The sequence below is a fragment of the Limulus polyphemus genome, unplaced genomic scaffold (assembly GCF_000517525.1).
Source record: "Limulus polyphemus unplaced genomic scaffold, Limulus_polyphemus-2.1.2 Scaffold1363, whole genome shotgun sequence".
Taxonomy (NCBI): Eukaryota; Metazoa; Arthropoda; class Merostomata; order Xiphosura; family Limulidae; genus Limulus; species Limulus polyphemus.
Window position 1 is genome coordinate 242299 of NW_013666973.1, and position 20596 is coordinate 262894.

At 32.4% G+C, this 20596-nt stretch overlaps 1 protein-coding gene across 3 annotated transcripts in view; it reads right to left on the reverse strand.

Moving 5' to 3' along the window:
- The window catches only part of LOC106463266 (VWFA and cache domain-containing protein 1-like), a 54141-nt gene that overhangs the window by 20669 nt on the left and 12876 nt on the right, over positions 1-20596 (reverse strand). For all 3 annotated transcript variants that reach the window (XM_022390710.1, XM_022390711.1, XM_022390712.1), the window contains exons 3-16: positions 14267-14415; positions 11021-11127; positions 10462-10600; positions 9755-9899; positions 9036-9171; positions 7793-7876; positions 6485-6625; positions 5902-6002; positions 5289-5421; positions 4501-4650; positions 3656-3779; positions 3195-3336; positions 2612-2780; positions 1266-1408 (exon numbers count right to left, since the gene is read on the reverse strand). In XM_022390710.1, coding sequence (XP_022246418.1) covers positions 1266-1408; positions 2612-2780; positions 3195-3336; positions 3656-3779; positions 4501-4650; positions 5289-5421; positions 5902-6002; positions 6485-6625; positions 7793-7876; positions 9036-9171; positions 9755-9899; positions 10462-10600; positions 11021-11127; positions 14267-14415 — 1863 coding nt within the window. The remainder of the gene's footprint in view (positions 1-1265; positions 1409-2611; positions 2781-3194; positions 3337-3655; positions 3780-4500; positions 4651-5288; positions 5422-5901; positions 6003-6484; positions 6626-7792; positions 7877-9035; positions 9172-9754; positions 9900-10461; positions 10601-11020; positions 11128-14266; positions 14416-20596) is intronic.

The window sequence follows — 20596 nt, forward strand, 5'->3', positions numbered from 1 at the left end:
ATTCAAGAATGTTAATATGGAGAAAAGACTCCTCAACCAACCAGAGACCGGAAATCTCTCAAGTGTCAAAATAAGCACCCCAACCCACTAAAGATGCATCCATGAACAGATATAAATCTGATTTTGGTGTAGGAAGCAGAACTCCCATAGTGGTCTGGTCCCTGTCTAGTCACCAAGTGGAAGGAAGAGTAAGAGGGTGACCCAAGGGATCCATTGATTGAGGAGGTTCCACTGACAGTAATGCATATGAGCTCGACCAATGGGAATAAGAGCTTCCAAGGAAACCCACATCCCCAAAACAGATAGTACATCTCGATCTGTGAGAGTATGTGAGGTGAGGGCCTTGTGAACTGCTTGCTCCATATCCCAAAGATGAATAGAAGAAGGATGGGCCTGACTGAGGATGGAATTAAAGAAAGCCCACAAATGAACTGAGTGGGGGTAAGAAGAAGAAATGAGCAGAAGCCACTCCTCCATGTAATGAGTTTGAACAACCACTGAGTGAAGATTTTGGGCAAAAGTTCTTACCACCCAGCAAAACACATAAGGGGCTGAGGTTAGTCTAAATGATAGGGTCCTAAACTGGACACTAGACTTCTAGCTATAAATAAATATTGATGATTTAGGTATTGTGGAGACGAACCCTGAATTGTGTGAGTGAGGTAAAACCATATCAGAAACATCTATTAACTCTGTCTCGTTCTAAATAAGGAAATGAGCAAGTGAACCATGGCCCTGGGAGATAATGTGAGGAATTGTCCTTCAGCTGGGAGGTCCAGGTTGATACCCCCCCCCCCACACGCACACACAAAATTTGAAACTACAGTGTGCAAAATTAAGCATTTTGTTAAAGTTAAAGAGATAACTCCAAGAAATATCTCAACATTTATCAAGAAATCAGGAATGAGGGTGAAATATTGGGAGATTCCGACGAAATCAGAAAAGTTGGCAGGTACAATAAAATACTAATCAACTAAACATTTCTGATAAGAAAGACACAGAATCCATCAATTAAGTCTCCATAATAATTATTTAACCAGTTTTTATTCTTAACCACCTTTCTGCATAGCTTTCAACATAACTTGAACTATTGCAATTCACAAATAATGACACTGTGATATCATTAGTCTGTTGAAATTGGGCAACTTTTAAGTTGCTTGAATTTATACTTTGTTACTTTATTTAATATATATATATTATTTTTTATAATTTTACTTAAAACTTTAACTATTTAATTCAAATGCCAAGAACTTCATTTAACTCACCTTTAGACCTGGATTGGCAATTAACTTTGTTTTATCATTAAGGTAAGCCACATAACCCTGCACTTTGTTCTTTGTTTCGTTACTAGACAGATATTCAAAAGGAGACAGAAAACTAGATGCAGACAGAAAGAGTGTACTTGATTCTAAACAAAGAAAAAAAACAAATATTTGTCATCATATTTTTACCTAAGTTAAGCTAACCTACATAATACAGACTCTAAACAAATTGTTTTTTAGAATAATGATAAGTTTATTGCAGATTTCACTATGGCATAATCAGTATGGTCTTTAAAGTTCAAGATGAAAGGCTTACTGTTTAGTGTGGTAAAAAACAATTAACATGAATTACAACTACACATTCTCAAAATATTTTAACTGTTTTCAAAGAGATACTTTTACCTAAGATCTCCTAGTAGCAAAAATATACAAATACTGTTACATCTGAAACTTTGATTACACAGGTTTGCGATGGTTTTATTGTAATGAAATGTTTATAAATTCTACTGTAATTCCTGTATGCTGAATCTGAAAGTGATATTCATTTTTCTCCATCGCATACAGATTTTTCACAAAACGTCATAATGCAACACATAAAAGAACAACCGCAACACATAGTTTTGAAACTAAAAGATGTAGATTTCACAAAAAAATTAGGATGAATGAGGATGTATATTTGTTTGACATCAATGTTTTTCCCTTTTTTTCAATTTGTTTTTCTTTTTGTTAACAAACATAATAATAACACGTTATTTGTGGTAAACAAAATAATAATTTGATCTAAGTAAGTTTTTTTTTTCCTGATTTGTAAAAAATCCTTACATGATAGAAAAAATAAACATTATTTTCAAAATCTGCATAGCCGAATTATGTAAAAATCCATTATTAAAACCAAAGCAACTTTTATAAAGTTTAAATTCGCAGTCCTGTGTTATCAGTGATACTCGTTTGATCACTTACTTTTAGAAATAGCTCCAAACAGAGAAAAAGAAAATATACTTGAAGATAGTAATAGTTTCGCAAAGTTTGGTTGAGAAAACAATGAATAACTTTAACAGATGAAGCACTGAACAAATATATTTTAACTAAAAAAATATGAACCAATACGTTTACAATGGTAAGTATCGAGTAACTACCATAACAATAGTAAATCAACAACACTAGATGCTAAGAAAAAAAATTACAAGTTCGAAAAAAATAACAACTAAACCAAAAGTCTTTATTTTACACTGAATATCTGTATTTGCAAAATGAAAACAGAGAAAACACACATAAACTACAATGGCCATTTATATTTCAAAAAATATTAAAAGCAGTTTTTTTATTCTATTTGTGAAAAAGATGTGTACCAAGTGTTGAGAGCTGTTTCATGTGTCGACACATGTGCGGGGCTGCTATAAGGTCAAGCCTGTGGTAAATAAAAGCAGGTTCAGTTGGAGCTAGGCTTTTCTTCAATCTCTGGAACATTTTCATGGTCTCAACCAACACTAAACACACAATGTATGGTGCTCCAGGAACCTGCAAATGAAAACTCCGTCATAATATGTTTGAAAAGAATTGGTAAAAAAAAATCTAGATGATGGTAAAGTAGAAGCTGACATGGAGTTTTGAAATTAATAATAAATAATTGTTATTAACATACAATAATAACAATAATCATAGCAACACTGAAATTAATATTTTTTTCAAATTTAACATTCAACATTTCTACCATTAAAACTTTTATAAATCTTACGAATGGTGAGATTGAACATCATATTATAATGCCCCCTTGGCTGAAACAGTGATCAGGTTCAGTGGTGGGATTCAAACATACAACCCGCACACTCTGAGTCGAGCACCCTTACAACCAAGCCAGCACATTGATACATATTGGGTATTTTTTAGTACTCTATTAACACATCAAATAAATAAGTTACTTTAAAAACCTACCTTCTTCCAGTTGTATAGTATTTGGTATATTTTTCCATCGGTGTCAAAACACCTTACATCTGCATTATTCAAAGCAAAGTTTGCTGTTTTGGGTGGCTTACATGGCACTTTTGTTGTTAGAATATTTTCCCCACTATCATTTCTAGAAAATAACATTGCAGGCTGTTTACTATTTACAAAATAAAATAAAATCTCTCACAATTCCTAACTGTTCTAACCTTTTCTGCTTAGCTTTGAAACCTATTGTTTAATATTGCTAGTAGCTTTTTAACAAAGTTTTAAGAGATCAAAACACTTACAAACACACACAATGTTGGAAAACAGAGTTTTATAGATACTCCATAACTTGGTTATCAACAACTTACACACATACACATAAATTGTGAAAGATCATACTTTTTCACAAACTGTATCTATATAATACTACGATTATAACAAAGCTAAAAAATAAAAAGCAAAACCTCAAAATGTCTCTCCTAATTCGTTGAAAACCTGGTTGATTTTCCAAATGTTGTATATCAGTATGCAAAGGCTGTTCCTCCATAAACATTGGCCTAGGGAAAGACGGATGCATCAAGGTCATACCTGAGATAGAATGACAAAGGATTACCTTTAAGACATGTAGCTAGTTTTTATTTATAAGTATACATTTAATCTACTGCTAGTAATGTCCACAGTATCCAGGTGTGTACAGATTTAATCAATTATGAAACAAGTGTATAACAAATCTTTTTCCTTTAAATGAAATCTAGCACACATAGTGTGCAAGAGATTTGCACTTTGGGAATTATTTTACTTTAAATATTACTTTCATACACAGGAGAAGGTTCTGCAATGATAAAAAGGTGAATTTATACATGTGGTAATACAATACACATTATTTATCATTCACACTACATATCTGTGGTTACAATTTTAACTTTGTTATTTTCAATGGGAGGTGATAACTTATCCAATAAAATTGGATCATCAAACAATAATAAACATGGTGATCCACGACTTTCACCTGAAGGCTACTTCCAGTAAGATTTGATGTCTTTCAGTACAAGTAATTCTTAAAGCAAAATAACAACTTATTATATTAAAGAATATTGCGAGAATATTTGAAACCTTACACACATTTAGAGATGATGAAAATAATCGTTTTTATACTCTAAAATGAAATAAAATAAACCAAAAACATCTTACTTCAAATGTAAACTAGAGAGAAAAGTGCTCCTGCATGCATTCATTTTAATTAGCAGTAAAAATTATCTTCATGAATTATAAAGAGTTTTGCATATATAAAGTGAAAATCTTTACTTACCTGATTCATCTACAAAAAATGCATAACTCTTCTCAGAGTGCCTAAAGTAGGTCACGTCTTCAGCTAAGTCATCTAAAGTGATGTCAATTCCTATAACTCCCAACAACCTATTTTCATAATACACTGGCTGGCTGATGCTAATAACTACTCCTTATAAAACCAAAAGTATAAAATCAGTATCACATAATAATAACATAAGCACAAAATCTAGAGATTTAGCACAGTAGAAATTTAAGCCTAAGATACTGTTTCAAAATTACCACCATGTACAAATAACTTCAAAGAAAATAGCTAGCATCAAATTTCAGTGCACACTAATGTATTGTTACGACAGCGGAAGTCACGTGATGCTAGTAACACGTCACAAGCTTCTAGAAAAATCACGTCCTTTCTTGAAGCCGAGTGTTTACTAGATGTACGGTATTCTTGTATATAAGACCGCCAAGAAGTAATGGCAACAATGGAGTTGAATTGCAGACAGAGATAGAGACAGATAGTTGGGTCAAGCGCATGAGTCGTTTGTTGTGAATTATAGCATTTGTTTAAGTTATAGTGTGACCATGGAAATTAAGTGTATTGCAAAGTTCTATTGAGAAAGAATAAACTAGTTTTATTTAAGAAAGGACTCGTGTCGCTAGTTTCATCGGAAAGAAATTAAACGGAAATTAACTAACCACCAGAGACGTAACAGTATATTTTATAAGTATAAACTATGATATTTTTTTCGATGGCAACACTTTAACCACAAAATATAAAAGATAACTCCCAATATAAAGAAACATGATTACCTTTGCTGACAGGATCCCACCAAGGTAGGGAAAAATGTTTGTCAGAATGGACTGGTGACGAAACAACAGAATAAAAATCTCCAACCAGAAAACAGAGATTGTCTGTGGAGTTGACAGCAACCATCATTCCTTGCTATATAAAACAGGGTTAAATTTTTTATACCAGTAATTTTAATTACAATATAGGAACAAATTTGACAAAACTGAATTTCAAAGATGATATGCAAACCTGAGAATTAATAAGCAAAAAACCTAAAATCACTATTAAGCTGTCCAAAAAGAAATGTGAATTTTACATGTAAATTAGAATAATTCAAAATGCTCAAAAAATACCATAATATCATTTGTAGCAGTTACAGAACAATCAGTCAGAAGTCTTGATACTAAAGAGACTAGTTTTAACACATTCATGTGTACTTTTCTGTCAGGAACACTGGTCAACAATGTCTAATGACCTCAGAAATTCAAGAAGTTGTTAAGCCTAAAGTGACCTTGTGAGGTGTAGAAATTTGCCAGGCTTTTGATCAAGCAACTTTCAATGATTCTTTTGACAGAATAATTTTTCTTTAAAAAATATGATAATCAGATACAAGAAAATTTACAATCAACTCACCTTAATGTCAGAAGGATCTGGAGGAAGGACATTGTATTTACTGAAATTCTGTTTAGCAATATCTTGGAGAAAAGTTTTTTCATACATAATAGGCTTTCCATCTAAATTTAAACAAAATAACAAGCCTTAGAACCATTTATGATTAGAACTTCCAAAATACAAACGTAGCTAATAACTAGATAAAAAAACACACACACTAGGAATGGTGGCAGATTTTCAGTCGCAAGTAGTATCTTTATATATTTGTATGTATATACAAAAGTGAAAATTAAGATCAAAGCAAATGTTTCTGCCTCATATAATTTTAAAGCAACTTATCACACCCAGCTACTATTAATTTTTCACTATCTACTTGAACAGCTTTGTTTACATAAATAAAAGCTGAAAAGAAAAAGTTAAGTTAAAAAAGAAGAAATGAAATATTATCATTTAAAACCTGATTTTGTTTATATTTCAAACATCATTTCTAATGAATAATGCCACCATGTGGTTGTCATTGGAAAGAATCTGAAAAAAAAAGACATATTTGGTATAACTTATTTTACAAAAGGATAAGCCACAACAGAACAAAATAGCTACTTACCATCAATAACAGCATAAGTGTTGATAACAACTCTATTACCAATTTTATGATTCTCATTGGCAATTGTTTCCAGAACTGGACGGGCTTCAGCCAATGACGTCAACAGTCCTCTACTAATATAAATGATCAGTGCTTCTGAATCTGAAAAAACAAAATTATATACTAAATTATTTATGTCTGTAGGAAGTTTACAAATGCCAGTTCCAACTCAGAAAAGGAATTAATGTCAATTTTCAGCAAATATTCCTGCCACATCATGATACCAAATTCTACTCTGCGATATGCTACAGCAAAACTATCGTCTTGTTTGCAAGAGATGCTATCACAAAAGCAACTTAGTAACCTTAATGAAAGATAACTACATTACAGTAAATGTTAAATACGAGCAGTGTTCCCTCTGAGCTGCACAACATCCAATCAAGTGCCGCGCACTTCATTATTCCAGCGGTACACACTGAGAGTCTCAACACGTTGATAGCCTTAATGACCATGGCAGTCAATAGGCCTAAAGCCTATATAACCAACTGGTAGCATTGCAAAGCAGCCTAATGATCCAATACAGTCAATGGTCTGGAAATACCCCCCCCCCCCAAAAAAAACCTCGTAGCACATAATCGCACACTGCCTTGATACTGGTTCACATGAAGAAAACTCATTCTGCAGATTGAGTGAAAACATTTGAGGGAACATTGAATAGGAGGTATGACCAGAATCAAAATCCCTCATTCATAATTAGGATGTTCAGGCTAATAATTAAAATGAACTTCTTTCACATTTGACATAAGTTGATCTATTTTTACATACAGACATGTGGTAAAACAGAACTCTCAACTAACTACTGTGAATGGAAGTTTCTACTGGTTAACTGATAAAGATTATAATTTTTCACACACATTATTCATAAAATATTATAAAATAATTTGAAGTTATGGATTGTAGAGCTCTAAACAAGTAAATTAATCCTTTCTTAAAATGTTTGATCAACAGAGAGATAAAACATAGATAAAAAAGGAGAAATTAATGCACAAGCAGTATTACATCGGTTAGTACAACATGTGAAATGCTACATCATTGGTTTATTACAATAAGTAATGAATAATTATTTTACAAATAATACAAAAAATGCTTCAAACATTTATATATTTATAATCCTTTCACCATTAAAACTGCATTGTGCAAGTTTCACATGTTTGACAATGTCCAGTTAGTTACACGACCAAGAAAACATGTTACTTGGACAAGAGAAAGCTTGCCCTTGTATTGAATTAAATAAATTAATTACGTGTGAGAAATCAAAGAAACCTTTACCATTCTTCTCTGTTCCAATAGGAGGAAGTGAGTTCCTAAGTAGTTGGAAGGCTTTGACAAATCCCACAAGATGGTTGGTGGAGTCTAAAAACAGCAAAAACAACATCCTTATTATATTTGCATTTACTTCCACACTATGTTTCTTAAAGTACAGTTTATTTTAGAACAAAGCCACATTTGGCTAACTGCTGTGTCTGTAGACTTACTACTGTCCCATCGGGGGACCTTAAAGGACGAATAATACTAAGGCTTTAATTTTTCATGTGAGTACTCTTTTTATGCAGCTGTATGGATCAATTTACATCACATATAATTTAGAGACAACACAGGACCTCCTGATCCATTTAAGCCATCTCATTCACTAATCTAAACTCTAAAATAAAATATCAAAACTAGCCCTACTATTCAACTGTTTGCTAACCCTTAAAGTAACTGTATAGACCACATCTAAAGGCAACTCATCCCAAAGGTCAACATATCTGTTTTAGAAAATTAAAGCTGTCTTAGCTGAAGGTAACTGCTACCCTGCCAAAATTTACAATTGTGTCCCCTAATCCTTCCATTCTCACTATTACATAGAAAACGTTTGAACAAGCAACATGGAGTATGTGGTATGGCTGAAAAGTTCCATATAAGCAATGAAACAGTTCAAACGACTAATTCACAAAAATCTAAAGACAAATAGTAATGACAAGTGGCCAAGTTTAGACAAAAAAAACAAAAAACAAATGTAATATTAGTTTTTCAAATCACAATTTTTATCCTATTCAATTTAACATAGGCCTACCATTATTAGAATACACTCCAAAATATGTTTATTCTTGTATTAGATTGGTTAGTGTCCTACCAACCTGCATAAAACTTTTAATATGCATTTAGGTATTTATTCTGTAAAAGTGACAGAAAAGTAAAGAATGTTTTTATAGATTGTTTTCCTTCTAAGTATACGCAGAATAAGAAAATATATTACAGACATTTTATTACATTTTCTCAAACAAGTACTCCTACTACCATTACATACAACTTCCTGCACAATTCTATTTAAAGAGGAAAATTTAATTTCAGAAAATATTATAGCAAAAATTTCTTTTGAATACTTAAAAACAAACTCGAAAAATTAATGAGCATTTACTACATAAAAAAGCTTAAGATTAAAAATAAAAGTAACTAATGACAGCCAAACATAAGTAATTTTAAGGAGAAGGCAGGTATCTCAAAAAGTTTTATGAATGATGATGCAAACCTTTTGTTTTTTGTAATCCATCAATAAACCTACTAAAATGAAACTTTGTCTCGTACGTAGCATATGCCATCTGGTGGGATAAACAACTATCACTTTGAGGGTGTTGTGGTTCTCCAGAAAGTCCAATTAAACCAACCTAAGATAAAGATTTTCAATCACTATGAGCATGTATGTATATATATATATAATTGATAAGCATTTATCAGTCAGATGAGACGAGTAAAATAATTGAAACGTACTAACAGCTTGTCAAAACATTAATAAATTACTCAGTATACTTAGTATACAGTCTTATTACTTCCAGAACAAATTGTGAGTGAACTGATTTTTGCTTGAAAAGTAACTGATAAATAATTAAAAAAGACAAAATGTAAATAATTTAAAATGGCACTTGTGCATCATGTGTATATAATTAAAAGGAGTACAACTCTAAAATAATTACACAATAACTTATTAGAAACAGAGACCATCTTACATGTTTCAGTCTTCTTACACCACCATCTTCCCAAAGATAAGACAAAATGTTCTTGTTTTTTACACATTAAAATCCAATTTTACGAAAAATCTAAATTTCAAAGTACCAAACTATCCACCACATCAGTATGATTTTGAATTTCTACATATTATCATAACAATTTCATAATCACAGACAAGCATTTCAAAACATTAATAAGTTATTCAAATTAACTACGATTTATACCATTCACACTATACCTTACCTTGTCTTTGTGAGATAGAGTGAAAAGTATGTGTTTTCCAACAGCTTTGGCCGTTGCTAACTGGTTAGAACTGAGGGAATTTCCATGATCTATGATAATCATCACGTGTTTGCTACGAGGCTGTATTGTTGCTAAATACACATCCCTAGAACAGAACAATCACAACTATAACAAGTCATTGTTCTTACCAGTTCCAGTGTTTGACTACTTAAAACACACAATAAAATTCCTCAGGGTATGTTAAAACCTTTTGTCAAAGAAAAACTTATTCTTTTAAATTAGGGCAGATTCCTTTCCACCTCTTTTAGAAAATTAAATTACTCTGGTATAATGTTCTGTGTGTGTGTTACAGTATAAGTTTTAATACGTATTCCTATATCACTACTTTCCTACATGTATGTACCAGGACTTGAACCCCCATTCACACTGGTATTTTGAGACAAATGTTTATCAATTGAGCTAAGAGGACTCCAGTTTCCAAGAAGAAAACTCTCTACTTAGTTCATGATGACATGCAATAAAATTGGATGGTCAGGGACTAATTACTGTACCCGACCAAGTTGGAACATTCCATTTCTGTTAGCAATGTTCATGAAAGTAAAATTTTACACTTTACAAGTACTATAGTTCTTGTTCAGTTTTGCAAAAACTTGTATAAATTTTTATCAGTATATCAAATCTTTGATTATATCTATTACAACACCTACCTGTGCCTGCTGTCTTTTCCTAGACCACTGAAACTTGTGTGATCCTGTATATGTGCGGGGTACTCGCTGTGAATCCCAGCTGCCGATATAAAATACTGCCATTTCATATGTGGATGCCTAATCAGATTTTCTCGAAAGACTGAAAAGAAAAAACACAATTTATACTAAAGTTTTCATTTAAAAGTGCTAAAAATTTCTTTAAAACTTCAGCTTTTTTATCAACAGAAATACTTATGTATTTAGTCTTAACTGGCCTAAGCAGCAAATCAGTCTGAAATCTCAGTCAAACTATTTATAATTATGCAAATTGTGTCTCAATGCAACAGTTTAACTCTTTCAATATGGTCAATTTTGAATGCGAGTCAACAAATGAGATGAAATGCCTTTCACCTGTGACCTATCTCGAATAGGTTAAGGCAGTAATTATGTTTATAATTCTAGAGTATTGGTATTATTAATAGTAAAACAGAGAGAAGATGGGTTAACAGGTGCATACACAAAAATATGTATATCTTATCACTTCTTAAGTTCAACAAGACTAAAAATACTTAAAACATACCCTCAGTTAGATTGATTCCTGGGCTAAATAACTCGTCGGGCACGTTGGGTGAGGCAAGTTCACATGAAGATTCTAATGAAACTGCTGTTCCAAAATGGTCATTGAAACTATAAAAGATAACAACAAAACAACAGCTAATATATAAGTCCAGTAGTCACAGAACTACACTCCACAACTGTTAACACAATATAAATAATCTGACCATGAACTATGATTAATTTAATTATTAAGTTGAGCAGATGAAATACTCCACTTCTATACATTAACTGATAAAATGTAACTATATCAAATCACTGAGGAATCCTACAATTCAATTAAATTTGCCCCCAAATTCTTCATTTAGTTATGTAGCATCTTACATAATAATATTACAGATTTCCAATCAGGTAAAAAAATAGGGTTACAAATAAATGAACCTATTCAAAAATATAGGGATAATACAGGATAATTGTCTAAAAAATAGGCCAGGTAAAGGGCACATCATCTAGAAAAGGCAATAAACAGAAAATAATAATGTTTGAGTATCGGTACCTTACTCAGTTGAGTTTTCAAATGGTAACTCTTTTTCCTATTCTCATAGGAACAGTTTAAAAGTGCTAGCAGAACAATGACAGACGTGTATAGAGTTGAATAACCTATGATCTTAGTCAACTCTGAACACATTGCAAAGGACACAAATGATGCAAGGGATGAAAGGAAATAATCAATTAATTGAAATATAGAAATTACGTTTGTTTGTTGTTGAAAATTTGGGCATTTATGCTCGCTCATGGTGGGTATTGAACCCTGATTTGTAGTGCTATATGTTAATTCATTAATTTATTTTTTTTCCTTTTCAGCCATCTCATGACAACAATCAATTAGTTTAATGTAATCAATAAATGAGCCCAACAATTAACTGATAACAAAATTCCATTAACTGCCCAGCTTTAACCAATAATGTCCCCCTTGTCCAACCAAGAGTCTTGAAATACAGACTTCCTATGATGTAGCATGTAATTCACTGGTGATAAACTGTATCTACCCAAACATATACAGGATTTATAAAATACATGTCTATGAATCTAACTTACACTTGAAATGATATTAAACTTGTCCTAATTGAAAAAAGCCTTCAATTTTAATAAAGGCTAGCTAGTTTAATTTCAGACTCCCTAGTAACATTTAATAAAGGCTAGCTAGTTTAATTTCAGACTCCCTAGTAACATTTAATTGATATAATCTATTCTTACCCTTAATAAATAATAGAAATAGTAATGAAATGTATAATAGTATAATACAAGTACACATGCTAAAGACATACAGGTATTATGCATTACAACAGTCATGACTCCTCACCAGGTGATCAATCAAACGAGCACACAAAAGTGTCCCTCACTGACAATGTTATGGAAAGTGCAAATTGTATAATAAACAGTTAAAACAAACAAAAAGATATTGATATTTTTTATTTCATTATTTGAGACTTCTATTATTTTGTGACATTGTGGGGATATAGTTTGAAGTATTGTTAGTTAACTTTTTGGACAGTGTCAAATTCATAATTGAGGCCTTGAAGTGATTTTCAAAACTGTTCCAGTTATAAATTTTTTTTTTTTACCAGACTTGTTTCAAATTGAAACCATGGATTTAAGTAGTTTCTTACTCAAACTGAATCTAACTTTAATCTTTCACACACACATTAGACTTAAATCAACACGAGTTTACTCTTTCGTTAAGAATTTACCTTAGTCTTAAGTGACTACATTCACCTTTCATTTAGGTCTCAAATAAACTGTTATCCTGTGATAAGCCAATACGTTTTCTTCACTTCTGCCAGCATTTACAGACTTCATACCCATCACTTTGAAATGTAAGCTTAAATACATTTAATGTTCTAACAAAGATAACAAGCCTACAAAAAAAAACACATTTTGTTCTAAAAAGTAACTATTACTCAGTGTGAAATTTACTATCATAAGTAGTATTTCCATATGAATAAGTATCCAAACTATAGTATTATTATTATGATTAAAAATATCTGGTAAGAATATAGGAGAAAGTTATCGATAACAGGGAAAATTAGCTACTTCAGGCCAAAATATAGGGATTACAGGCCAATATCATGCTGAGAGAAGGCCTGTAATATGCCACAAAGATTTATCCAGCTTTAAACATGAGTGTTTCCAATCAATTCTTGATATTCCAAACATTAAAAACGTAAACAATGGCTCTAAGAGAATTATGATTATAAAGTTAGACTATTTAAAAATTATTAATACAATACTAAATTTCTTAAATTATTAATACAATACTAAATTTCTTAAATTATTAATACAATACTAAATTTCTTAAATTATTAATACAATACCAAGTTTCATATTTGATAGAGCCAGTTATGTAATTTTTACCTCTTCTTTGCGTACTGAAGTCAGGAACGTGTGATGTATAAACGAATGTTCAATTTGTTTGTTTGTTGGCTATCTGTGCTATCATCCCCAATTTAGCAGTGTAAGACTAAAGGGAAGGCAACTAATCATCACCACCCACCACCAACTTGAGGGCTACTATTTTATCAATGAATAGTGGGATTGACCGTCACATTATAATGTCCCCACGGCTGAAAAGATGAGCATGTTTGGTGGGACGGGTTATCGAACCAGCGACCCACAGATTGCGAGTCGAGAGCCCAAACCACTTAGTCATGCCAGGCCTACGAATGTTCAAACCACTAAACATTAGTCTAATTTAAATGACACAGGACAGGAATAGTTTTTACTGACTTGTAGCAATGAACTTTGTGGGATTCCACCCCCAACCTTACACCAATTTATGGCTATTCTTTATCATACATGACCCATCTGCTATTTTCTATTAATTGAAAGAAAAAAATTATAACTATCTCATCAAAATTATTTTTTTTATGATTTGAAAACTGCAAAAATGTGTTTGTTGAGTTAAAACACTTCATTCTAGGACACCCATCGTCATTATTGTATTTTCACACCATAAAAAAACTTTGGTGGTCGCTTCTCAACCAAAATCTGTCAGAATGAGATTCCTCAGTTTCTGGATTCTGTTATCTGAACTACCAATATCTTTTATTTCTACGTATTTGAGATAAAACAAATTGGAAGCCTATTTGCAAAATATTATATACAGTTATAAGTGGCCCTGGGATTCCAGAACTCATGTAAGTATGTGAACAACAATTTCTACCTGTCTAAGAATTGTCTTACAATCACTTTTATTTATTAAAAAAATCACCTGAAATCTGAAGTTCCAAGATTACAACACAAGTTAATATCTGACACCGGAGAATCTAAGTGGTAGCTGTACATTCTTTTAACTTCTTCTTTACTTTTCTCCAAGACATTAAGGTATTTTTCAACTTTATCTTGCAATCTTTTAGCAATCTGGAAACAAGACAAGAAGTGGAATTGAAGTTTGAATACAAATAGTCCCCAAATTAATGACTTGTTTTCATACAGTTCTTTTTGGTGGGAATCAATATATCACATCATATTGAGTAATTTTAGATTTTTACCCATTACAACAATCAATATTAAGAACTCACCAAAAAAATTGAGCAAAATCACTCAAAGTTTATGTGAAATAGATATGGGACCCCAGCAATAATTAGTGGTATAATTTCCAATATTGTTTACATTTTTTCTGTCTGGATGATACTGTTATTAGAGACCTTCTAACCAAGAAAATCACAGACCCACAAGCAATTTGATGTATAAATAGTTTTTGAAAGATGTTTTCAGAAATACAGGTAGGATCAATACTGATATAATTTTGTGGCCTTAAATCAATGTAGAAAGCATAAAACCAATTTTCCAGTGCTCAACAGGTTACAATGTACTAGAAAAGATCAAGCACAAAGACTGAATGCCATTACTAAACAAATAAGATAATTAAAAGCACGGTCAATTTTGATGCAAGGCATGGACTAAAACTGAATAATTTTTATTTATATAATTTAAAAAAAAACCTAGTAACAAATAAAAGGATCAAATTATATTTTTTTCTAATTTGTTTTGCTGATGTTATTCTTATCCCCTTAGCTGCATATAAAGTTATACCTAGATTTTTTTATTCATTTGGAGCCTATATTTATCACCATCTTTCAATTTAAGTTTTGACATTTGAATATATTGTATGTTCTCATGATATGTAAATCTGCTTAAAGATGAAAACAAAGAGTATGCTAACTATCTATACACACGAAAATGAATGTTAATATGCACTGCCCACCTAAAATTCCACAAGAAACTTATGGACTGCCCATTTAAAATTCCACAAGAAACTTGTGCACTGCCTAGCTAAAATCCCACAAGAAACTTGTGCACTGCTCACCTAAAATTCCACAAGAAACTTATGCACTGCCTAGCTAAAATTCCACAAGAAACTTATTCACTGCCCATATGACTTTTTCTGCAGTTCATACCATACTACTAATTTTTTAAAGCAGTTATTTTAATAATTCAAGTCATATTTCTCTTTTGAGTTTTGGTGCTCCTAAGAAGAGTAAAAAAATTCTTTGAAAGATGTGTTAAAAGGTGAGACCTTTCTTGAACTCCACCGACTTAATAACAAATGAGTAGTATTTACGAACTCGAGTAATTGGCTTTATTACAAAGTCCGTCAACCGACCCGCATTTGGACACGCCACGCTTAAGGCCGTGTAATAACATTGTTCGCACGCATGGCGGCAGAATTAGAGGAGCCAGAGAGAATTATGGACCAGTAAGAAGGGTCTAAGAACCAATCATACGACGGAACAGATAATGAAATATGAAGGTCACCATCGTACCCCACAATCAACGTGCTCTGCGGGGAAGAAAGAGGTTCTTTCATAGCATCGCCTTGATCTTCCGTTCCTTAACGTGCTGTGGGAGGGAAGGCTCGATTTCACACATACAACCAGAACCGACGCCCTCCAAGTCTTTCTAATTATATAGTAAAGTTGGGATTATGCGAAGTCGGTTTTAACCAATAGTTAAAAAAAAAACGAACACTTAACGCACCTAACTCATTGTATGTCTCAAAGATTGATAATACTTTGATGGACAAACGACAAATTAAACGTAAAAAGATGTTTCTCAAGGATATTTTAGAAAGTGTATACATTGTACAGTTGTAACTTTAATGACTTTCGAAACGTTTCTTGGGAAGTATTCCATTAAAACTGCCTGTTGTGGAAACACAAGTGTAGAGGAAGCTTTCGAAACGTTTCATCAGAAGTATTCCATTAAAACTGGCTGTTGTGGAAACACAAGTGTAGAGGAAGACTTTCGAAACGTTTCTTGGGAAGTATTCCATTAAAACTGCCTGTTGTGGAAACACAAGTGTAGAGAAAGTATTCCATTAAAACTGCCTGTTGTGGAAACACAAGTGTAGAGGAAGACTTTCGAAACGTTTCATCAGGAGTATTCCATTAAAACTGCCTGTTGTGGAAACACAAGTGTAGAGGAAGACTTTCGAAACGTTTCATCGGGAGTATTCCATTAAAACTGGCTGTTGTGGAAACACAAGTGTAGAGGAAGACTTTCGAAACGTTTCATCGGGAGTATTCCTCCTGATGAAACGTTTCGAAAGTCTTCCTCTACACTTGTGTTTCCACAAAAGGCAATTGCTGTCCATTCAACAAAGTTTCAACATGAATACTCTGCCTAAACAATCTATCGATGGAATGCTCCTGTTTGTTTTTAAACTGGGACGACATTTACCTTTTATACTGAGACTTCAGTGCTGAAGCCGAAACGTTGTGTCACTCTAGAGACACACAGAAGTCCATTAATGCCACAACTTGACTACAGCGTAAAAAAGTAGCATAGACTATGATGTTAAGATCTTGAAACGCCCAATGTTTTACTTGTTCAAATAAGGCATTTCTCTCGAACGTTTTGACAGTTATGTTTTAATATCAGACAAAAATTACAATAGCAATAATAAAGGAAACTGGTTTTGGATAACAAATCAACAAATCGTGAAAACAGTTCAGAAGTACATTGTAAACCAGTCACGTTTTAAGCATAAAAGACAACCGATGAAAGGATTTCTAAAGATCTTATTGAAAATAATTAACTTTTCGTTGATACAACATTACTAATAAAACGGCGGGGAAGTTATATATAAGTAACCTCAAAAGCGAAAACAAAAAGTGTAAATCAAATGATTTATTAAATTATAATCAGCTGCATTAGGAACTGGTCAGCTTTTGATAGCATATTTAGATGATAAAACCTTGTAAATAAAAACAAGTTAAAGGTAGACAACAAATACTGGTTATAACAACACGACATAACAATGGTTTGTTTGCTTGTTCTGAAGCGCAAAGTTACACAATGGGCTATCTGTACTATGACCAATGAGAGTATCGAACCCCTATTTTTAGCATTATATAACCGCAAGCTTATCGCCGAGTCATTGGGAGGGGAGCCAAATATAGGAACTAAAACCACTAAACAGAAGTAAAATAAAAAACAGAACTAAGACTTAGTCCTTTAACAAATAAAATCGGAATGTATAAAGGAAAATAAAAAGACTGAAACCAGTTGTGAAATACTTCTGAAATGGAATAAGTTTGTTTTATTGTTAGGCGTAAAGCTACACAATGGGCTATCTGTGTTAAGAAGTAAGTTCGGCGCACTTTCAAAACCTGAGAAAAAACTAAAACAAAGTATCAACTATTCAACACAGTGGCCCCAATCATTCGAAATAAAATAAAATAAAAATCTGTGTTCCTGTTAAGACTTTTCTGGATCTAACTCCAAGTGCTCACCCAAAAGCTTAAATTAAATATATAATTTTTTCATATGTAAGTTCCGTATTTTTCCGTCAATAGAATATATTCGAAATCCATTACACTCCGTTATTTACTTTAGGCGTAACATCAAACCTATAGGGTATGATGTTCTAGGGGTGAGATGCGCATAGTAAGAAAGGTGTAAATCACATCATTCGTGTACATGTATATTTTATAATTTTTTGAACACTTGCATCCATCCGTATGGAATGTGAGATTACATGAGATGTTAATGTTGAAATCACACATTAACATCTTTTAGCTAAGAATATAAAACTTAGCATATTCCAATAAGAGTACAAATAAAAGTACAAACAAAAAGTGTAGATTTTAACAAGTGATATCAGTGTTAATAACAAGAAAAACTCCATGTTGTAATTTTAAATGATTAATTTTCATAAAAATAACAACAAAAGCATATTAGTATTGTCACACTAATCCCTCGTCACGAAACGCATTCATATACAGAAAAGATAATTAAAAATTGTAAATTTAAATAGGTGGAATAGGGATCGTCAAAAAAGCAGAGAAACAAGTTGAATCAAAATGCGAAAGTTATATTTTCAAGCCTACAACTAGGCACTCTAAAAACGCAAACAAACAAGGCTGGAAATAATGTCTACGTTAGTTTCTCAAACTACAAATCCCTATTTTGACTCCACTAAAATTGATAAGTACTACAGACATGGAGTCAAAATAGGGATTTATATAGCTTGAGAAAATTCGTTTTTTTCTTTGCGTGGTTATTTTTTCTTATTTTGAGCCTGTTCTTATCTTGATTTGTTTAATTCTGTCCTTATTTTGAGCTTGTTATTTTCTTGAATTGTTTATTTCTGTTCTTATTTTGAATTCACCCTTTTCTTTATTTGTTTATTTCTGTCCTTATTCTGAGTCCGTTCTTTTCTTGATTTCTTTAATTCCATTCTTATTCTAAGTCCGTTCTTTGCTTGATTTATTTATTTCTGTCCTTATTCTCCTACATTATTTTCTCATGACAAAATTAAGATCGAATTAAGTTTAAAAGCACTCTCTTAGTTTTTTGCAAAATTCCTGTGCGATCCCATACTACAGTGGATACAAGTTGCAATAATTTTATAGTGGAGTCATAGTAGTGATTTGTAACTTGAGCAAACTGTTGGCATTTAGATCTCCAGCATCTTTTGCTTACTTTTTTTGTGATCCCTATTTCTAGCTTTTAAATTCTCAACTTTTTAATTATCTTGTATGTTGACTTTGTTAATGCACAGCAATGGGCAAATATATGCCTAGAGTAAGACATAATCCCCACTAAGCGCATATAAAACTTTACCAGTAGAAAAGCAGCCTTTTCAAATAAATCAACGATACGTCTAAAAATCGCTTTAAGTAAAACTTCGTGGCTTGTAACTTACATAATTATTTACTAAGCCAGGTGGCTCTGTGCTCAAGGTTTCGTGTAAACACGTGTTTAACACGCGTCGTGTACAAAAGAGCTCATAACAACATCGCATTTATTATGCATTTATAATCACGTAAATTAACATTCAGTAAAAAACATGCAGCTTTTAAGTAGGTCATTGACATTCACAGTGTTTCATATAGTATATCTGTCTAGGTTTTGGTGCAAAATACCCAGCCAATTTTGCTGTAGGCTTGAAACAATAATATTAATAATCATAATTATACGAGTGTTTTTGAATTTCGTGCAAAGCCACATGGGAGCTATCTGTGCTAGCCGTCCCTAATTTAGCAGTGAAAGACTAGAGGGAAGGCAGCTAGTCATTACTACCCACCGCCAACTCTTGGGCTACTCTTTTACCAACAAATAGTGGGATTGACTGTAACATTATAAAGCCTCCGCAGCTAAAACGGTGAACATGTTTGATAGGACGGCGATTCGAATCAAGCGCCCTAACCACCTGGCCATGCCAGGCCAAATAACCATATGAAGAAATGGGCAAATTTTGATTTTGTCTAATCCCGTGAAATGTTTGTGTGGTCTTAATCATTGAAAAAGAAGGTTTTGAGTTTTGTTTTCAAGAATAAGCCTGCTTTTAAAGGTAATTTTTGTTTGAATGTTCTATTAGAGTTTTGAACAAATACCTGTATGATCCCTATTATGAACCACAAAGATTATATACTGGTACAAAGAGAGAGAGAAACGAACACTGGGAATAGTGTTCAAGTATATTTACCGAAAAGCCTAAATTTAAATATACAACACACATTTTAGATACATATTTGTATGTCACATCTATCACTCACAAAAACCCTATTTAAAACAAACCTGGTGACAAATAGGTATGTATACGTACATTACCCACTACCTTATATTTAAAACAAACCTGGTGACAAATAGGTATGTATACGTACATTACCCACTACCTTGTATTTAAAACAAACCTGGTGACAAATAGGTATGTATACATACATTACCCACTACCTTGTATTTAAAACAAACCTGGTGACAAATAGGTATGTATACATACATTACCCACTACCTTATATTTAAAACAAACAAACCCGGTGACAAATAGGTATGTATACATATATTACCCACTACCTTGTATTTAAAACAAACCTGGTGACAAATAGGTATGTATACATACATTACCCACTACCTTATATTTAAAACAAACAAACCTGGTGACAAATAGGTATGCATACATACATTACCCACTACCTTATATTTAAAACAAACCTGGTGACAAATAGGTATGTATACATACATTACCCACTACCTTATATTTAAAACAAACAAACCTGGTGACAAATAGGTATGCATACATACATTACCCACT